Source organism: Aquila chrysaetos, chromosome Z, assembly GCF_900496995.4.
Source record: "Aquila chrysaetos chrysaetos chromosome Z, bAquChr1.4, whole genome shotgun sequence".
Lineage (NCBI taxonomy): Eukaryota > Metazoa > Chordata > Aves > Accipitriformes > Accipitridae > Aquila > Aquila chrysaetos.
In genome coordinates, this window is record NC_044030.1 from 56270944 (window position 1) to 56293862 (window position 22919).

A 22919-nucleotide genomic window follows, 5' to 3' on the forward strand; every position below is an offset into this window, starting at 1 on the left:
TTAACTGACATGGCTCAGATAAACAAAATCCAGTAAATGTAAAATTGGCTTCATTGTTCTTAATAAAAATTACAGAAACATGCCAGTATGTAAGGAAACTGTTTATCAGAGCTCTAAATAACCAAAGCAAGTCAATACATATAAGGCAAGAATATCTCTGATACGGCATTAAAAAAATCAGTAGATGGTACTGAGGATAAAGACAAAACACAAAACAGGAAAATAAACTCCCATCTGCAACAGCTCAAGTCGCAGATATTGTTAAGTGTGTGAAGGAGTTTCAGACACACTACACAAATCCTGCTGGGTTTTCTGTAATTAAATTAACGAGATCTAATGACAAAATGTAGTACAGTTTGTAGGCTGAATTACAGGTAAGAAAACACCTAACTTGGAAAAGATTCCTTTAAAACAAATTCTGAAGTATGTTTGTCACTCTAAGAACAGTTAGCCTTGATTACAGCTAAAAGCTAGAAATAGCACTTATGATACTTTGCCATAGGAGAAACCACTTCTTACCACCCCACTTACAACTAGCAACAGGAAGCCTGTCACAAAGACAGAAAATCTCAGAACTATAATGACATTTTGAAGCAATAAACTAAAATTAAATCTACTGTCAGTTATGCCCTCCCATAGACAGCTACTAGCCCTAGAACAATCTAGTTCAAATTATGGCATGAAATATAGTCTTGTTCTTATGATATCTCCTAAGTAGTTGCTAAATTTTAGTTTCATTGCAGCTGAACAGAATTTAAAGTAGAAAGCTAACTGAAATGCAGAGACCAAGGAAAACACATTCATTGTAGGGTACATGCTAGAAATACTAAAGGAAATATACCTCAGCGGTGAATCTACTTGACATTGGTGTAATGAAACCAACTCTGCCATCATTAAAAACAACAGCAAAACCATCAAGCGTGGCACAGTATTCCATATCTCTGATGTAAACATCTTCAAAGCCCAAAAATGAACCTGCTGAGAAAACAAGATTAATTTAAAAACACAGTGATATTGCAAGCCAACAGCCTTTTCAGTTGTTTTCTTCTTACTTCAAAGAAAAAAACAATGTAAACAAGCTATTTTGTTCACATTTATAAAAGGCACATTTTTCTAATCTCTGCTTGAGAACAGAGATAATATTTTATATTAGATGGTATTTTGCAAATAGTTAACCATCAAAAGCAATAAAAAAACCCAAAACTTACCTCGAGAAGACTGCAGGTCCACAGAAAATGGAACTGTACATAGGTTGATGGCCTTCCTTCCATTGGTCATACCGTCCCAGTGAACGAGATGGAGAAATCCATCAGCAGTAGCAACAAGTAGATCCTCTAACATGGACTGCAAACTAACAAATGTATTTGTCATTCTCTGAAAAACTGCATCTCAAATCAATGTCACAGAAAAATCAATTAATGTCATAAACAGCATCTTACTGCCTCCTCTATCAGCAACTATGTTGAGAAGTTACATCAAATAAGTTACAAACTAAGTGCCTAAATCATCTAGACAGTAAAGGTACCAAGCTGACAAACTATGGTATATGTCTCTATTTTTCTCCAGGAATCAGAGCTCTTTAACAGGTCTGTATTGTTAGAGTAACTATTTAACTGGTATAGAAACTGCTGAAGATCTTTTTAATACTTTTGACTAAACATAAGACATTGTTACCAACAATCTACCAACAATTCACCCATCCTAGAAAATTACCAATATTGCCTAGGCTGTAAATAATCCACAACACTTTCTAACCCATGGTCTAAGCTCACTGATTAAGTAGAAATTAGAGTTCTCCTAAATCCTTCCTCAAACATCTCCAAAATACTGAAAACTACTGTTAATCTGTTTGCATGCAGACAACAACCTCCAGCTTCCTAGGAAATCTTTTTCCAGCATATACTGCATTTCTTCAAACATCCATTTCCTCCTATTGGGCGTCTTCCCAGATTGCACTTTGTTACTTTTCTACCCCACGCCAGTGCCACACAGTTTCACTAACTTTTCACAAACACTTATTTGGCAAGTTCAAAGCTTATTTTATAGGGAAGGCAATCACCACAAAAAAGGAAGAGATAAACAGAAAGTTTTTCCAGGACAAATAGGGACAATCTGTGGGCAGCTGAAGAAATGTTGAAATGCTACATACAGTTTTGCTCTTATGTATCTATGTCTCCATGAAATCTCTAATCCATACTTCTGAGGCCAAGGACAAACACATTTATAGTAACGTAATGTAATACTGAACATACATGTGCTCTATACTTCTATATGCTAAAAATATCAGTATAGCCAAGCACAGAAAGAAAGAATTATTAAACAGCAATTTACTTTTTCACGTCCTTAGATTTAGTAATAGTAACTTAACTATTAGTAACTATTAGTCCCTACTATTAATAAGTCTAAAAATTTACTATAAGTTTTTTTCCATCTAGTTTCCCCTTCACTTTTTGAACAACTGCTATATGCAAAAAAATTCTTAAGACAGGATTAGTGAGCATACCTTGTGATAGAGGCTTGCAAGTCCAGCACTTTCTTCATTTCTAGATTTAATGAAGGAGCACATTGTTCTTCCTTATAATGTGGGGTTCCCTTCAGATGTGGGCTTCCTCTAAAATAAAAGAGAAATACTACAACTGAAACAAGATGTCCCCTAAAAGAGGTAAGTTACTGATTTACATTCCCATGTTTTTTTTCCCCCCTACATATATATACACTAGGCACTCGTGCAGCCTGCCACAGAGCAGCACTTAGTATCTAGAACATCATTTTAGTGCAAAAAGTTTAGTCTGTCATATCATCCTATATGTCTATAAAGAATATGCAAGCAAAAATAAAACAATGAACAGAAAATGAACACTACGATAGCTGTGCAGCCCATCTTAATAATCCTAAAATAAGTTATATATATTAATGCAAATTCTGATTCAATAAAATGGTATTCAACTGTTTCCATTATGTGTTGAATTTTTAAGTATCTCCAATTCATTCTTTGCCAAGATGCATTACAGATATTATAGACTGTAAAATGTACATGTTTCTCCAGTTCCTTTTGCCAGATCAATGTCTATACTATTAATTCAGCATGCATAACCTAACAGGTAAGACATTTATTACAGTAATTCATAAGAATGTATCTCCCTATAACAAATTAACAATAAACCTAAGACCTACTAAGAAAAGAGATGACTGAGCACTGATTCTCTTCCTTTAAAGACCATTACACAGTATCAACTTCTAGATGTAGAAAGCTTCCAATTTTTATTTTCCTCATTTTAAATTTCACATTTCATTCTCTAATGAAATGCAGTTATTTTTAAAACTCAATACAGCATCATTAAAGTATTTCTTATTTGTCTGGGTTATCAGATGTGCCATGCATTTCATTAACTTTTTTTTTTTTAAAATGAAAACTGACATACAATCATAAGTATTGTAACATATCATCCAGTTCACCCATGTCATGAGCATTATGCTAGTAAAAAGAGCACTTTATGCATGAAACAGACATTGCAGACAAGTTAAGAGTTTAGTATAACTTCATTAGTCAGAAACAACAGATACATACACAAATCTATGTAACCTTTACCTGAATCTTAACTGACAAAACACTTCTTTAATTTTACACCAGGGCAGCCAATGCAACTGCCTAAGACATGGCAGAAACCAAAGCAGCTGCAGGTTTAGGTAAGTTTGACACCACGAGGATACCTCAATCTCTTTTCTGTCTTGGTTATCTCAGTTGACAAGTGCCTTATTCTACTACCATTTTATAGAAAACACAAAGTTCACATCTGTTATTCTTTGATGGATACTACACCTTTTCTTATCCAGCAAGGACAAAAGATATATGCTAGCTAAGGTAAGGCCAAGGCAACCTTTGACATTCTGGAGTTAGCAGATGTATGGTGACCATGAAGGATTACAGCAAAAAATGAGAAAAAACTACTGTAGGGTTATAGTTAATCTACCACCCACAGATGGTAACTTGTATAAACATTAAATTATTAAAATGTTTGTTTTGCATTTCAAAAGGCAATTAATTACAAAATACAGGTGTCTTGGGAAAGAATAGCCCTTCATGTAAACTAGCTATCATGGACTGACAGGAGGCCTGAAATAAAAAAAAAAATTAAAAAAGGTGACAAGTTAATACGAGTGTTGTGGGGTTTTTTTAAAACAGCAAATGAGACTGCATTTCTTGAAGTTCACGAAGCGAAATCCACCTGATTTGGCCTGGTATCTTTTAGAGTCAGGGATTTCACAGATAAAAAGTGTATCATACAGGATTAATTCCTTCAAATCTCTATGTCACTATCTGCAATGCAGTATCGTGTGGGTTGGAGAAACACTTAGAAAACCCCAGGTGTCTGGAGACATGCCTTTCAACCCATATGGACATACAGGTCCAGATAGTATACTCCCAATCAAGATGAAATGACTCTGGGTTATCAAGAATCAGTGGTACAACTAAATCTTGTAAGCAAATTACTAAAATTGAGAGAAAACGGTTGTGTAATGCATAAATGTTACTGTTATATATGTATAACACACCATATAACGTGCCAGTTGTAACTGACTGAGGTATATAACGAAGTATAAACACAGTGTTTCTGCACAGCACAAACTATAAAGCCAGAATGGGAATAATATGGTTTAAAAGACATCTTTTCTGGAAGAGAAATTTCAAGTCTCCATATGGGCAGGCTTCTTTTTCTTCAAACAACTTTGATAAAAATAATTTGCAAGAATATTTGAATATTTTCAGTTTCATGAGCTAGTTTCAGCAAATTTGTTACCATCTGCGGCGTATATATTTTTCCACTGAGGCACTACCATCACGACAAACTCCAAAATGCCAGTATTTTAATTCATTGCCTGTGATTACGTCAAATTCACTGATTCAAAGAAACCCTTACTATGGGTGCAAAAGGGCTGCAATCTAAAGTACACTGGGTTCATACAGTCCACATCTGCATGAATCAGCCTTACTAGTTAACTTTGACCTTTAAACGAAGAATGTGCACTGCTGACGGAAGAAGGAAAGAATGTTTGGTCCGGGTTGCCACATCGGCATCTGCTATTGTTGTAGCCAAACTGTAAGTAGCTTGCTTTTGCACAAGAATTGAGAGGAACCGACACATTCCAGTGACTGACTAGCTGCATGTCGAAACAAATATAATTACTTCACTTCTATTACCACAGCATCTGTTAACGTAACTAAACCTGTGAATAAAAATCTCTCAACACTTGGAATTATGAAAAATCTCCCACTACATCTGCAATCCAAGAAAACCCCAAACATGGAAAGATTAGGAATACCAGGCTGTATTTTTAAAGGTAGAACACAAGGTTTATGGGGAAGTTTCAGATCTTGATTTGAAGATCAGGGTGTATTTTTGAAATCACCAGGTTCATTCTCTGTTCCCTATTTAGCATGTCATCAGTGATATGCTTGTTCACAGAAAACAGAGCACTATATGGTGTAACAAAACATCTTTCACATGTTGAAAGGCTATGTAACCGTACCTCATGAATCGCATTTTAAATAAGGGTAAAGAGGAATGGCAAACATAAGGCCACCTTAAGGGCTTGCCCTCTTTCTCCCAACTCCAATCCTCTCAGCATTCCCCACATTAACCTTCTCCTGCTGCTCAGTTCTAACCTGATTTCCCCAAAATGAAAGAAAAGCCTATAAATAAGTAAATTGCTAAAATTCTTAGCATGAAGTCATGATTTTTTTGTATTCATTTGATCCTCTTACAAGGGAAGAACTGGCTCTGGAAGTAACACTTTGGTTCTTCAGAAGAAAAAACTGTAAGCTCAAACTATGATGCAAGATGCAACAATAAGAAAACGAAGAAGTGTATTTAATGCCCCCCCCACCCCAAACAACAAACCTTAAGCATCCTAAATTCAAGAAAGAGGCAGCACCATGCAAAAATATAATCAGCTAGCCTCCCCTGAACTGGGAGGAAGACTCTCCTTGGAGTTTGTTATCTGGGGTGGGGTGAGGTTCAGAGAGGAAACAGGACACCAGCCAGCTAATTTTTCTAGCAACACAGTACCACACTTATGTCCTCCACTACATGCACAGCGGTTAAGTGATACAGCATGATCCACAGACAAAACTCAGTCAGTAATATCAGTTACCAGACTTAGTCACTGCTAGCAGAAGAAACTAAGAAATACTTAGGAAGTTAATTACAGGAGAATCTGAACAGAGGTACTTAAGGACTTCATTATAATTTGCAATTAAGGTATATAACACATCATCTTTTTTAGTCTGTTCTAAGTATTTCAAAATAGTGTTCACTGTTCTCTGCTTGTTACTGGAGAATCCTATTCCAGAGGTAAAAATAGCATTAGATTAGGATTTAAGTTTCCATTTTACTATCTGGGGTAATCATAGTAATATAGATAGCTATTATATCTGGATAATAGTTTAGAAAAGTTCAGAGATGCTCTCACAGTCAACAAATACTATGCTTCCAAAAAAATTTAGTGTGGCTAATGGCAGATATCTCATTAACTAAAAAACCAAACAAACAGACAATGGCGGATATCTCATTAACTAAAAAACCAAACAGACAACAAACAAGTCAGTAGCAGCCATTCCCACTAGTCAAATTGCAGCTGCTTGGGATGTAATGGAGACATTTTACTGAAAAAAATATTAAAGACTCCACCCTTGTTCATCAGTAAATACCTTTAGAACAAATAATTGATACAAACAAGGTAAAATATTTTTATACTACTTTGGGGCTATGATATTCTTAATTGCTGCTGCTAAAATGGTGTTGTGGTTTAACCCCAGCCAGCAACTAAGCACCACACAGCTGCTCACTCACTCCCCCGTCCCAGTGGGATGGGAGAGGGAATCAGGGGAAAAAAAAGTAAAACTTGCGAGTTGAGATATAAATAGTTTGACAGGACAGAAAGGAAGGAAATACTAATGACAGTAACAACAATAATAAAATGACAATAATAATAATAAAAGGATTGGAATATACAAAACAAGTGATGCACAAAATGCAATTGGTCACCTCTCACTGACTGATGCCTAGTTAGCTTCGGAGCAGCAACCCGCCCTCCCCCCTGGCCAACTCCCCCCAGTTTATATACTGGACATGATGCCACATGGTATGGAATACCCCCTTGGCCAGTTTGGGTCAGCTGTCCTGGCTCTGTTCCCTCCCAACTTCTTCTGCCCCTCCAGCCTTCTTGGTGGCTGGGCATGAGAAGCTGGAAAATCCTTGACTTGGTATAAACACTACTTAGCAACAATCAAAACCATCAGTGTGTTATCAACATTATTCTCATGCTAAATCCAAACCCTAACACTATACCCACTACTAGAAAGAAAATTAACTCTATCCCAGCCAAAACCAGGACAGAATCCACCCTTTATTCTATACCATTTACATCATGGTCAGGTCCCATACTTTCCAATGCATCCCACTTAACTACCACCACCTTTCCTGTCCTTAGAGAGAGAGGGGTGGGGGTGGGAGAGTGAGAGGGAGAGGGACAGGGATCATTCCTTTAGTCTATGGGTTGAGTTCATTCAGTCCATCACTTTGGGCTCCATCTGTCAGAACAGTCGGTCTGGGCAGGAAGGGTGTTGTGAAGTCCGCTTAGTCAGCAGAGCAGGATTGGGCTTCGGTGCAGTGCGGCGGGTGGGTGACATCGAGCACAGCAGGAGTATGGTGTGTAATGTTGGACTGTTGCATGCTGAAGTCGGTTCTGGTCCCATCACTACTGCACTTCCCTCGGTTTTGTCATTCTTCCTTAATCTAAGCGATTCTAACTGTAATACCATTGATGTAGCACAGCACAGCATAGCACAACTATAGCAATGATGACATACAGTGGCAGGTTTATATAGCAATTAACATCACACAATTTAATTCATTGGCTATTCTCACCTAACATCAACTCCCCTTGAGGCACACAGGTGACTTCCTCATCCTTCCTTATCACCCTCCCAGTGCACTCAGGTCCTTGAGCAAAAGCAATCCCATGGATGGGTTTGCTTTTGCCTGAGGCAGGAGTGACCCAGACTGTCTTCCCTAACATACTCTTCATGTGCACTATGGGGACTTTATCCCCTTTTACAGTACATAAAGTTCTGATTGGGCAGGGCCAGCCCAATTGGCAGGTCCTCTGGTGTTGACTAACCAGGTGGCTTTTGCTAAATGGGTGTCCCAATGTTTGAAAGTCCCACCCCCCACTGCTCTCAGTGTAGTCTTCAACAGTCCATTGTATCGTTTGATTTTCCTGGAGGCTAGTGCATGATAGGGGATGTGATATACTTACTCAATGCCATGCTCTTTGGCCCAGGTGTCTATGAGGTTGTTTTGGAAATGAGTCCCATTGTCTGACTCAATTATTTCTGGGGTGCTGTGTCGCCATAAGACTTGTTTTTCAAGGCCCAGCATAGTGTTCCAGGTGGTGTCATGGGGCACGAGATATGTTTCCAGCCATTCGGTGGTTGCTTCCACCATTGTAAGCACATGGTGCCTGCCTTGTTGGATTTGTGGGAGTGTGATATAGTCAATCTGCCAGGCTTCCCCATATTTATATTTCAGCCATTGCCCTCCATACCACAGGGGCTTTAGCCACTTGGCCTGCTTAATTGCAGCATGTTTCACATTCATGCATAACTTATGCTGTACTATCCATGGTCAAGTCCACCCCTCAGTCATGAGCCCATCTACATGTTGCATCTCTTCCCTGATGGCCTGAGGTGTCATGGGCCCACCAAGCCATAAATAATTCAACCTTATGTTTCCAGTCCAGATCCACCTGAACCACTTCAATCTTAGCAGCCTGATCCACCTGTTGGCTATTTTCATGTTCTTAAGTGGCCTGACTCTTGGGTACATGAGCATCTACGTGACACACTTTTACAACCAAATTCTCTAGCTGGGACGCAATATCTTGCCACAGTGCGGCAGCCCAGACGGGTTTACCTCTGCGCTGCCAGTTGCTCTGCTTCCATTACTGTAATCAACCATACAGGGCATTTGCCACCATCCATGAGTCAGTACAGAGATAGAGCACTGGTCATTTTTCTCAGTCAGCAATGTCTAAAGCTAGCTGGATGGCTTTCACCTCTGCACACTGGCTTGATTCACCTTCTCCTTCACCAGTTGTCTGCAACTTGTCGTGTAGGACTCCACACAGCAGCCTTCCACCTCCAATGCTTTCCTACAATGTGACAGGACCCATCAGTAAACAAGGCATACTGCCTCTTATTTTCTGGTGGTTTTTTATACGGTGGGGCCTCTTCAGCATGGGTCACCTCCTCCGCTAGTGATATTCCAAAATCTTTGCCTTCTGGCCAGTCTGTGATCACTTCCAAAATTCCTGGGTGACTAGGGTTTCCTATGCAAGCTCATTGTGTGATCAGTGCGACCCACTTACTCCACATGGCATCAGTTGCATGATGTTTAGAGGGAACCTTCCCTTTGAACATCCAGCCCAGCACCAGCAGTTGGGGTGCTAAGAGGAGCTGTGCTTCAGTACCAACCGCTTCTGAGGCAGCTGCCAGTGTCTCTTTTTCTATTGGAGTATAGTGAGCCTCAGATGCTCAACATCCCCGACTCCAAAATCCTAGGGGTTGGCCTCAGGTCTCCCACAGCAGTTTCTGCCAGACTCCAGGTAGGGCCATTCTTCCCAGCTGCGGTATAGAGCACATTTTTAACATCTTGTCCTGCCTGGACAGGCCCAAGGGCTACTGCATGAACAATCTCCCGTTTAATTTGTTCAAAGGCTTGTCGTTGTTCAGGACCCCATTTAAAATGGTTCTTCTTCTGGGTCACTTGAGAGAGAGGACTTACAATTTGACTGTAATTTGGAATATGCATCCTCCAAAAACCCACAATGCCTAAGAAAGCTTATGTTCCCCTTTTATTAGTCGGTGGAGACATAGCTGCTATTTTGTTGATCACATTCACTGGGCTCTCATGATATTCATCTTGCCATTTGTTTTGGATTTGTGTGGCTGGGTTTTGATAGTGGGGAAGAGGCTACATGGGTGGCTCCTGTGAGAAGCTGCTAGAAGCTTCCCTGGCTCAAAGTTGGACCCGCCTCTGGCCAAGGCTGAGCCCATCAGCAATGGTGGTAGCACCTCTGGGATCACATATTTAAGAATGGGAAACCTGCAGCGGAGGAGTAGAATGTGAGAGAAACACCTATGCAGATACCGAGGTCAGTGGAAAAGCGAACAGTGGCCAGCACTCTGCTGCCAGAAGGATTGAGAAAAATGCATTAGCGATATCAATTGTGGCATACCACTTGGCTGCCTTGGACTCCAGTTCATATTGAAGTTCTAGCATGTCTGGCACGGCAGCATTCAGTGGCAGTGTGACTTCATTCAGGCCACGATAGTCCATGCCTGGATCTCTGGGTGATTGTGCATTGTCTGGGTCATAACAAAACATCTCCAGCACAGCTAATTCCCTCAGGTACTGAATAACTCTGTCCATTGTTGTCCACTTGCCTGGTTGACATATAACATCTTCTTGAAGGGGTACCTTTCCTTCATGCTTGACAGGAGTCACCTACAGAGGCTGAGGACTTGTGTCCCTTTTCCAATTGCCTTATCAATACAACCTTTCCTAGAAAGTGATCCCAGCTGCTTGGCTTCCCTACCCTCCAATTCCAGGCTACTAGCCCCATTGTCCCAGCATCTAAGCAGCCAGCTGATAATGTGTTTTCCTGGACAATGGCTGAAATCTTTCCACATATCCCACAGCTCATTCAGGGATAGGGATCGCATTATTACCTCTGGTTCTGCTGCTTCCTACTGCTCCCGTGATAACCCTAGCACACTGATTTTTTTTGTGTATTTCCTCTTCTGTATGGAGGCAACTGATAACTGGCACAGGCTGGTTCTCTGGTTCAGCTGCAGTGCCTGTCGCCAGGGCTGGAGTAGCCGCAGTTTTGTTGTGAGATCCAGAGACCTGCTCTTCTCCTTGAGGGTATTGAATAGTGTTGAACTGGGCTCGACAGGCATAGGCCAGGCCCCAGCACGTTGCAGTTATTTGTGTGTCTCTGGAATTGCCAGGGTGACAGCATACTTTTTCCAAACATTTTACTAGTTTTTCTGGATTCTGCACTTGTTCAGAGGTAAAGTTCCAAAACACTGGAAGTGCCCACTGTCCTACATACTTGCCCATACTATCCCCCACACCCTGCCACTCATATTATCCAGCCTCAGGGCAGATCTCTGGGTTATGTTTCAACTATTAAGAGCATTATACATGTGAGAAAAATAGGGCAAACAAGGTTTCTAAATGAATTTACACCACCAAGAACTCTGAGTTGCTCTCCTTGAAAGCATAAAAGCAAAAAACTGACAACAGCCATTACTGTTGCATTAGCACAATTACACAATATTTAATAACTGTTTTAAAATGGTTCACATGAAGACTTCAGTTAGTGAATTGTCTGTACAGCTAAGGACTTAACTTTTTTGTACCTGATTCAAAAAGCCTGCGTCACCTCTAAACGTGTGATTCTTCACTATCAATTCACTGCCCACTGTGCTTTTTAGGAAAGGTTCTTAAACAAGTAAAACAAGTTACACTATGAGCTCTGATTTCCACACAACTAGCTCCTTCTCACCCCTAAACCTGCATCTCTCCACCATACACTGCAGGCAGGCACCAGCTGAAGATGAAATATGTCTGGCTGGATCCAGAGCTATACGCACACAGATTGGCAAGAGCTGGACAAACTTTAAAGAGAGTCTATGGAAACAACTATAAAGAATGAATAAGGGTTTAGAAAAGTAATTCTTAGCACAGCCTTTTCTACGCAATTAGATAGTTACAGGTTTCTGTGGTCTGAGTAGAGAAAAAACTAGCTAGCATATTCATCAATTATTCATGTAAAAAAGCTAAATGGTTTATCAATTATTATTCCAGTTGCAAAGACTTCTTGATGACATTTTAAACCTCCTGAACCACATCAAGGGCTAGCAAGTGCCATAATGGTTAATAAAAATTCTACAACTAATCTAGTTTTAAAAATACATTTTCCAACCAATGCCAAAAACAACTTATGGGGAAAACCACACTGTTAAAGTTTAGCACAAGCTTAATCCTGAACAAAAATTATTTGCTAAGTTAATTAACTGTACACCTCATCAGTTACCCTTGCAGAGTTTAAAGTTCAAAACCTTTGTACATACTAATCTTAAGTCCACTGAATCAGGAAAAAAATCCCCACTGATGAGGTAATTTATGGCACCTATAAACCAATATGCTATAGAAAAGGAAAAAACTTTGAGAAGTGCCAGAAAGAGTAGGACATGAATACAGTAACCAGACGTATAAGCAACAATACAGCATTGTAAACCAGGATATAAACACTAGCTTGTTCACATGCCCGTATTGGTTAGAAAACAACTTCAATTTTTAAAGTATTTTCAGGTACTTAAAAATCTATAGCACTGAGGTCTCATTCTAAATTTACACAACATTCATATCACTTTCCCCCACCCCTCAAATGCAGGCTCCACTTGAGGATATGAAGAAATCTGAGGCAAAAAGAATCTCCAGTTACCATGTTTAGTTTATTAACAATGTAAAGTTTTTTAGGTTTTGTCTTTTTTAAAGGCAAAAGTATCCTCAGCATTAAGTCACTGCATGCTGCCTTTTTGAGTGACAAATCCTAAGTCACTCTCCTTGACAGAACTCTAAACAGAAATAACTATCAGTTCAGTACAGGGAAGCCTCTACTGTGATGGTGTTACACATCTCTTCACTGTGAAACAAAGGAATATCTGTACAAGTTCCTTTGGAAACTTCTCAAAAAAAAATTACTGTACCTTATCACAGCTTACAAAGCTAAAAATTTGCTTGTCTGCACTGACACTTTTCTTAAGTGTATCATAGGTGGAGATTAATTTTATTTTACCATTCTATTATTGTAAGATAATGGTACATCTGTACGTTTTCTTCATGTTTTATCTTGCAACGACGTTAGTAATATGGTGGTAAAATTAGACTGAACTAATTGAAGCAGGACTTTGTACTTGGGCTCGCTGCAGGAAAGTATCCCAGAATGTGGGATAACAGCCAATCCTGATTCTCTTCCAAGTCTGCTCTGAACTGGAGCAAAGTCTCCAAGAGCTGGAATGAAGCTGCAGACTATTCTGGCTCAATTTAAAAAAACAAAACCGCATACAATTACTGGTTTTCTTCCTGTTTTTAGTCTAACAAATTAAGCAGGATACTTTAGGTTTTCATTGAGCGTGAATGTCTGTTCACTCCAAGAACACACTAGCAATTGCTAGTGAAATATCAACAGAGCCAGAAGTATTTCCTTCAGCTGAACAACTGCAATTCATAACATTCCTAAAATATTACAATTTGACAAAAAACTATCAATTGACTCCAGCAAAAATTTTAAAAGCTTCCCTTTTTATATATAAATATAAATACTCAGAATTCTTGACAGAATGCTGTGCTTATGATATGAGGACTTGTTTTATCACATTAATCTAATAACAGATTTTACATAAAATGTACATAATGCTGAACAGGTCAGTTCCTTAACCCTTACCATATCTACATAAGTATATTTTAAACTGATTAAACCTTTAAAGGTATAAAATAGCTAGGGTTTAAAAAGAACTTCCCACTCAACCATCTTAAAGTATTTCATATATTCTCAGTTTTGTTGGAGCTATGCCTTCAGTGATTGATAGAACAAACTTAAAAGGTTTTGTGGGCTCCAGCTGCAAACATTGATAATCCTGAATTCCAGCACTTCCATTAAAACACCAAATTTCAGAATATAAAGACCATTACAATAGGTTGATATGAAAAGGAGGAAGTCATGCCAAATAGGCAGTTTTAAACAGGAAATCTGTTTTCCTAGACTCCGATTCTGTCCATTTTCAAACAAACAATAGCAGGGGACAGGGGGAGTTCACTCAACCTTCCGTTCCAAAATCTGGTTATTTCACACTACTAAAAGATAAGGGGAAGCAGACAATCTTGCATTCAAACATGATGACAGAGAGCTTAGTCTCAACTCATGCTTTAGCTCTTCTACTACACCTGTGTTGATTAGATTGGGAGAGAAGAGAGAGACTTGGTGCTAAAAAAAAACCCCACATACTGTGATTAGACATACTGCAATGCCTGTTGAGTTATAAATGGCAAAAGTGTTTCTGTCACTTCCAATGCAGTTTTGGGCTTATTTTTTTTTACCTTGAGGAATTTTGTTCAAGCTGTACCAGCAAAAAACTTTTGCAAGTGTAATTACAGTTTACACAATAACTGTATGGTAGAATAGTTCTGTTAACAGATCAAATACAGGCAAGCTGTTCTGGATCATCTTGCTCAACAGCCATATAGAGTAACAACTCTATGTAATAACAGCTATAAACTAGAAGGACTGTACTTCTCCACAAATGTCCCTCTCCCATATGGACAAATGAGGTGTGATTTTTATTTCCAGCAACTTTTTTTGGTCCTTTTCTTCAAATCAAGGCTAAACCGTTATCAAGGATATTTTAGAACAGTTATTTAAAAAATAACAATACTACACAAAAGTGTAACTTTACTGCAGCTACCAGTGTACCAATCTGGAAGACTGCAAAAATAATTAAAGTCAAGAAAGTGACTGTCTATCATATACCTTATTACCCACTTTTCTGACATGCTTTTTTTACTTACAGTAAAATATACAAATTTTATTTAAATGAGAGCTAAGCTGACAGAAGAATTTAAACACAACCTTTCTCAATGTTTTCACTTGTATGGGATCAAATCTAGCTGCAAGTTCAACTTCAGGATACCGACTAAACTAGAAAATCTTGTACCGGGATTCTGGCACGGCTGGTGACGTTACTGGTGTATACTCCCAGCACACAACCACCTCATTATGCTGACCTGCACTGCTTAAGAATTCTGTCCAAGCTGAAGTTGTATTAAGAGAGTTTTCCTTTATTTTTGTAGGCACTACAATGAAATTTTATATTTCTGTCAGGACTGGCCATTATTATTTAAAGAAAGGATACTAGAACAGGCTTCATTCTGCTTACAAAAAATTAGTAGATATGGACTGTTCATCAACATTAAGAATTATTCTACTTTTTAAAATTATGAATAAGACAGAACTTTTAGGAGCACTGACTTAAGTGTGCTCACTACCAAAAAAAAAAAACCAAAACCAAAACCAACAACAAACCAACAACAAACAAAAAACCACAACTGATGAAATTCTACAACAACTCTTAACTTTCTGGTATGTTGTGGAGGTGTCCAAAGAGAAGAATGGTAGACAAAAAAACCTTTACCTCAAATATGCAAAGTGTGGAGACCTACATTTGAACCTTTTGTCCACCCTTTTCAGTGTTTTTAGTGACTTGTTTCCAGCAGCTGTCCTATCACACCACTATGCATGGACAGCCTTACATCTTTATGCTCTCTGCAAAAATCACCACCCTCCCACTCAATTTGCCTAATGTAGGTAAAAAACCACATAAGACAGAGCTGGACAAATTGTAATTAATATTTGCATGAGAGTTACAATGTTGCAAGGAATTGATTTATCATGAACTATCATATAAGAATTATCATATGAGTATCACTGAACAGTCACTCCATGTTTTTGAACTTTCCAGTGCTGCTACTCAGTGCTACTTCAAGGTCATAATTTTCTAATGCCAGCCTTTTATTATATGCCAACTTGCAATCTAAGCTACTGGAAGCCAGGGCAGGGGATGGGGAGGGGCAAAGAAGGGAGATGGGCAGGTTTAGTTTCCTCATCAGGTCAGCAACCCGACTTTACTTAAGGCACAGCTGCATAATCCCTGCTGCCAACACAGAGGAAGGAGCCAAGAACACACTGTTACAGTGGGAGAAAACAGTAAGATGTCCCCTTTTAAGCACAAGGCAAGTCACATACGAGGCCTTTCACTGATTTTTTAATGGCTTCAGAGTTAGCAAAATTAATTTGGTATTGTTCAGTCCAGTAGAAATTAAATACAAGCATTTCAGTGAAATAATGTCTTTGGAAGATGAACATATGCCAGAAGAAAGTTAGAAGTTTCAATTCTGGGCTTTTGATTTAGTTTGTCTGTTTGTTCATTTTGGGTTTATGGGTTTTTTTGGTTTGGGTTTTTGGTTTGGCGGGGGGGGGGGCGGTTAGTATTTGATGTACAAAGCAAATTAGTCAAACGGCCTACAGGCAGTGCACTGTATCTGCACCAAAAAAAGTTCATCCCATTATAATAGCTTATAGAATAATTTTGACGTTAATCGCAGCAGGCATAATTCACACACAAATGCTTGTGTCTTTCTTTTGATCTAATATAACCAGAACACTAGTAATTTTATGCAGGTTTTCAAAATTGAGGGCTAAATATAGACAGACTAGTAATCCCAGTAAATTCAGTGAGATCATTCATCTTCTTAAAGTTAAGCAGATGCATTCGTCTTAGGAGACTGTGAGCAACCTATCATAAACTTTCTAGGGACAAACACCTTGTCTTATTCATCCACAGAATCAGCATCATACCCTTTTGGGCTATACAAATATATCTTCAAATCCTGACCATTCAACACACAGCTAACAGAAAGTCTTTTTCATAAAACACAAATTTAGGTTGACAACACAAATCGATTATCAATGTTTTATATAAAAGTGAGACTGGTTAGTCATTGACTGCTTAATAGATATTTCCAAACCTTCCTACATGTGGCATGTCTAAACAAACTTTTCAAAGCTTCTTTTTTAACTCTTACTGCATATTTTATACTTATTTCCATATATTTTCAGATTTTGCCAATAAAAAACCCCCCAACTTTCCAAATAGAACAAGAACATACCATAAACTATTTTTAGTCTTTTGCGTTACGTACAGCTGAAGACATACTATCCCTTAACTTATTTCAACAGGGTGCAGCAACAGCTTGTCTGCTTCTTTGGGTTTTTTTTAAATGATGATAGATAAGAAAAGTCAGTTTGAAAAATGCTATTCAGGTCTCAGAAAAAGCAAGTAATGTCTTAAGTTTTTGGAAAATAGACAAGTGAGTTGCAACAGTAAATTCCATTTAATTCCAGAGCTTTGAGGGCTATTTCAGAGGCCACAAGATGCATTATAGTAGTAACACACACAGAATTTTCCACTCAATGAAGCAAGAACTCACTTCAAAATACTTTACTACCTGCCAAGTCATGTCTTCCTATATGCACTTGTAAAAGAATAGACATTTAAAATTTAAATACTCGTGAAGACCTGATTATTTTTTTTTTAATGTTCACGGTTTAACAGTTATGATTTAAAAAAATCAAAATATTTTCCTCTTACATGGTATCATAGGTTATCCAATACTCCCCATATATGTCCATTTGGAGACACCCACAAATGAACTTTAACTTGTTTTACGAAAATGAAAAAAACTTAAAATTAAGTTGACTAGCATCATCATAATGACAAAGGTATATATAGAGATATATGAAAAAAAGCAGTTTCTAGCCAATGAGAAATCAAGGGTGTTTTATTATTCCTGTGGACAAATTTGATCCAATCACTGACTATGGATTCTGCCTATCTAAACACACACAGACACATATAAATATACCCCTTCGGGTTTTAATTTGTCCTACATATTTCCCAATTTTGCCAATCTAAGTCAACTAAGTCAACCACAAATAAATCCAACATACACATAAAAAGAATTCTGTCAATTCACCGTAAGAAAAATAAGATGATAATGACAACATAACACACTGCAGCTAAAATACTTCTATATTCTTACTGACAATGATTCGTATTCTTTCCAAAATGTTGAGAATTTATTTCCCATTTGTTTCAAAAATCTCTAAGTTACTACAAAGTTGGGGAGCGGAGAGGAATCTATTAAAAAACTGCACCCTAATAGTTCCTAAGAAACATGACTTGAGTTATTCAAAAGGAATTAAAGCTTGCTACAGGTCATGAATTCAACAAACTACCTCAAATTATAAAATTAGACAATTTTAACCCTGCTATTTAGGATTTTGAGAGCTTATAAGAGAGACCTAAGGAATCTTACCAGCACACAGCAAACCAATTAGACCAAATTCTCTTCTGAACTGACTCTAACTCATAGGAATGATGCTTCATATACTCATCAAGTTTTAAAACATACTTTGGAAGGAAATATTTTTTACCATAAAATCTGCTTAGGACTTGTCTAGTCATATTTTATCACACTGTGGGGATGCAAAGGAAGTTTAAAATACTCACTTGGGATACATTGGCTCATAAAGATACTTGTCTCTTGCTGATGGGATTTCAAAAAATAAGATGTATCCATTTGCAGTCTGAAAGAGAAACACTGATAAGATACATGTCTAGTTCATCTGCATGAGTAAAATCTACAGATTCTTGTGATTTCTACATATGTCTCATATATTGAACATAAATACATACTCATACCAAGTTTCAGATATATTAAAAAACTGTGTGTTCAAATTCATTCTGAGTAAAATCCACACTAGCCCTTAAAGCCTACTGAATAGGTCACTCAGTAAGTAGAAAAATGGAAAAACACCATTGCTGATGTATGTGTCCAGCAGAAATTTTCCTCTGATTCATATAAATACATAAAACCAGACAGCTACATCAGATATTTAGAATGTGGACACCTAACTCCCACCAGCGAAGAGAATTAATGCACAAAGCATGTAGTAGAAGGTAGGATGCCTTCAGAACAAGAACTCAAGGTGTTTGAACAGTATGGACACTACACAGTGCAAATAAGCTAGGCACTGCCTCGCGATGTTTGTCATCCAGGTAGTTTTCAAAAAATCCTTATGTCACGCAGTGTCTTCAGATATTAAAACACCTTTTCAAAATCTTCCAGTGTCTGAAAAAAATTATACTATAATTCAATCCCAAGTCATATTCTGTCATTCTGGAAGACTGACTTCAAACTATAACGCTATTCAGAGAACAAATATAAATCATTTAGTTATCAGGTGCTCCAGTCATGACTAGAAGCTGATCCAGTGTTTGTATAAGCACAGGAGAGGCAGATGACCAGTAAGGTTAGTTGTTCAAAGAAGTACAATTTGTTTAAAGCATGAATTTATCCTTCAGGCAAATAGACAAATGCATTTTGGTTAAACAGTGTTTCCATCCAATCATTTTAATATGGGCTGGGCATGTACCTAAAGCACTATTACTGGAGACAAGAAGCACTGAAATTAACGGTTTCAAGTTACTTTACAAGGTTGGTTTCCTTTTCTTTGAATAAAGGAAAAAGTAACCCTCTTGATAGCGTAGTTTATCAGTTCACAGATGCCATATTTTTCCCCAGTCAAATATTTTGCTTTATCATGAAAGAGATTTGTGTTTTGGCTTCAAAGTCCAAGAAACGCAACTATTCTCATTCAAAGTATCTTTCTCATGCAAGAATAAAATCCAAACCATAATGGTGAGCTTGAGACAGGCTGAAAATAAATGGAAGCTTTTCTATATGCAGTAATATCACGTTCAGGTATTATGTGGTAAAGAAACATGCTCATTTCTAACATCTTTACAGGTTCTTTCCGTTATATCATTAAATATTTAACTTGTAAGTTATCTTATCCTGGAAAGAAAAGTAAAGCAATACCGTCAAGTATCTTTATACTGACATTGAGGTACAAAGGGCCTTACTGAACACTATTCAAAGCACAAACTTGCTATTGTTACCGGTTCATTTCTAAATAGAACCTCATATTCCATGAAGAGCTGGATGAAATGCAGAAGCATTCAACCATACACTTCCTGCAAATTGATCATATTCATTCACATAAGTTTCCAGATTGCTTTAGAAATGTCTGTGTTGCAATGAACTTACTAAAGTAACCATCACTGTCATCTGTTCCCTGATCATTCTCATCTCTGGCAGCCAAAAGTATAAACATACAGTACCTTTCAAGGGATTTCACCACATAGTTTCTCATATGCTACGATGTTTAATAAAGCTCTGCCTTAGCTATGGGAATGCAGACTGAAGAGCAGTCTCCATCAGAGGACTGCCTGTAACAGGGGAAGGACTAAAATGCCTTGTTTATTTCTCTATATTGAAGCATCTTCACCCAGTTCACAAGTTTAACTACTAGAATCAGCTACCTTAGGTGTATGCACTAATCTAGACAAGGAACAAAATATTTCCCAGTAACACTGGAAAAATTACAAATGCAGCAATTTGAGAGAAGAAACTACAAAATATCAGGGAAAAAAGATCAGTTTAGAAAATGTGCCAACCATTTAGCAATAGAGGATACTAGTATAGAAGAAGTTAGACTTGCTAGGGGATGATGACAGTGTGAGAACTGCTTAAGTTTGTTTAACTGCATACCATTAAAGCTACTTGAGGTATTTTATAAAGCCTTATATGCTAGACCAAAGTTTGACTTCAATACAAATAATAATTACCTCAAAGCATATGCTGCAAAGTGATTTATTTTCAGAGAGATGCTCTGAACACTCTGGCAGTCAGAAACGACAAACACTGTGCATCACTGCTCTAGTGGGCATTAAATACAGACTACAGTCTCCATTACTATGTTGTTAAAAAAAAGTGAATGTACTACTTGGCTAATAAGTACATACTAAGCCTTTTGTTCACCTTCCTAAAAACAAAGTACAACATAATTTTGTTATTACAAAAAACTACTACAATCAAGCAACTCAAGAGCACAGGTAATAACAGGTTGAAACTAAATCACCTCAGTCAGCTTTCAAACTAGTATTTTGAGCTATTGCACAGGACTTCAGTAATTAACTGAAGTTAATTCAGTTCAACAAAACTGGTAGTACAAACTATTCTTTTTTTAATTAATAACTTGCTTTGCTATTGCTCCTTCATTTGTACTCGTTAGTTTTCTTCTGAAGAAAAAGTCACAAAGAAGGGAAAAAATGTTTATTCTCTTGGAAAAATGTTCACAGTTTTACTTAGGGATAAAAGTATCATGCATCAGCAGGAACACCTTCATTAAGCTCCCAAAACTGCCTTTCCACCCCATCTCTCTATAACAAAAACACCAATATTTGTAAATGTGGTCTTTCAGTAGGACTCATTAACTGTTTCAAATTCAACTTCACATATATTCCAAAAGCATTATTAAAAGAAACTTGCAAAACAGAACTGGTGTTAAAACTACCATAACAAACATACTTGACTATATTATTTGTATATATACACCCAGGAGATGCAATATAAGCATAAGAAACATGAAGAATATTAGAAATTTCATGACACTCATTGTTATATAAACTGTATGACCATTTCAAATTTTAATTTGTCAACTCAAGTTTACAAACTGAGACTCTATGGGCATTTAGATTCTGACGTCATCTGCCAAAAAGAACACTATATATTCAGCTGCAGAAAAACTTGAAAGCACGGTAACTGAACTGGCAGAAATTAAAGCTAGTCTGACTGTCAACTAAGCCATAAGGTCTCTTGAGCACATGGATCCCAACACCACAGAAAAAACAGAACTTGCAAAGTAACTCAATATAACAATTTAAATCTTTTCTGAACTACTGCATAAAGGTATAATTAAAATATGTTTAGATAGTTTACTTGTGATGATATGCTGTATTATAAAATTGAAGAATTCTTTTTTATTCATAGTAAATTCTTTTTTATTCATAGGGCAGGCAACTCAGGAAGAGTACAGGGATCTTGTTAGGTCACGCAGAGATGAAATGAAATTAGAAAGGCAAAATCTCAGCTAGAACTCAATCTGGCCACTATCGTAGGAGACAACAAAAAATGTTTTTACAAATATGTTAACAATAAAAAGAGAGCCAAGGAGAATATCTATCCCTTATTGGATACAGAGGGGAACATTGCCACCAGAGATGAGGAAAAGGCTGAGGTACTTAATGCCGCCTTTGCCTCAGTCTTTAATAGGGAGACCAGTTATCCTCAGGGTACTCTGCCCCTTGAGCTGGAAGGCAAGGATGGAGAGCAGAATATATCCCCCATAATGCTGGAAGAAATAGCTAGTGACCTACTACACCATCTGGACACTCACAAGTTTACGGGACCAGATGGGATCCATCCAAGAGTAGAGGGAGCTGGCAGAGGAGCTTGCCAAGCCACTCTCCATCATTTATCAGCAATCCTGGTCAACAGGGGAGGTCCCAGAGGACTGGAGGCTTGCCAATGTGACTCCCATTTACACGAAGGGTCGGAGGGAGGATCTGGGGAACTACAGGCCTGTCAGCTTGACCTCGGTACCAGGGAAGATTATGGAACAGTTTGTCTTGAGAGCACTCACATGGCAAGTCCAGGACAAGCAGAGGATCAGGCCCAGCCAGCATGGGTTCATGAAAGGCAGGTCCTGCTTGACCAACCTGATCTCCTTCTATGACCAGGTGACCTGCCTAGTGGATGAGGGAAAGGCTGTGGATGTTGTCTACCTGGACTTCAGCAAGGCCTTTGACACTGTCTCTCACGGCATACTCCTTGAGAAGCTGGCAGCTGATGGCTTGGACAAGTGTACTCTTCACTGGGTGAAAAACTGGCTGGATGGACGAGCCCAGAGGGTTGTGGTGAATGGGGTGAAATCCCACCGGCAGCAGGTCACAAGTGGTGTTCCCCAGGGCTTGGTGTTGGGCCCTGTTCTGTTTAATATCTTTATCAATGATTTGGATGAGGGGATCGAGTGCACCCTCAGCAAGTTCGCAGATGACACCAAGTTGGGAGGGAGGGTTGATCTGCTTGATGGTAGGGAGGCTCTACGGAGTGATCCGGACAGGCTGGATCGATAGGCCAAGGCCAATTGTATGAGGTTCAACAAGGCCAAGTGCCGGGTCCTGCACTTGGGTCACAACAACCCCATGCAGCGCTACGGGCTTGGGGAAGAGAGGCTGGAAAGCTGCCCGGCAGAAAAAGACCTGG

The 22919-nt window shown here is 38.4% G+C and overlaps 1 protein-coding gene across 5 annotated transcripts in view; it reads right to left on the minus strand.

Annotated features, from left to right (window-relative positions):
- RIC1 (RIC1 homolog, RAB6A GEF complex partner 1) overlaps positions 1-22919 on the minus strand; it is a 57495-nt gene that overhangs the window by 20793 nt on the left and 13783 nt on the right. For 3 of the 5 annotated variants that reach the window (XR_005931531.1, XM_030003665.2, XM_030003663.2), the window contains exons 3-6: positions 18260-18336; positions 2504-2611; positions 1209-1351; positions 842-978 (exon numbers count right to left, since the gene is read on the minus strand). Coding sequence is in view for 4 of the 5 variants with exons in the window: in XM_030003665.2 (XP_029859525.1) it covers positions 842-978; positions 1209-1351; positions 2504-2611; positions 18260-18336 (465 nt within the window). In the remaining variant the exon portion in view is untranslated. Of the gene's footprint in view, positions 1-841; positions 979-1208; positions 1352-2503; positions 2612-7445; positions 7465-18259; positions 18337-22919 lie in introns of those variants that run through there. The other 2 variants (XM_030003664.2, XM_041120667.1) reach the window with 2 other exon arrangements.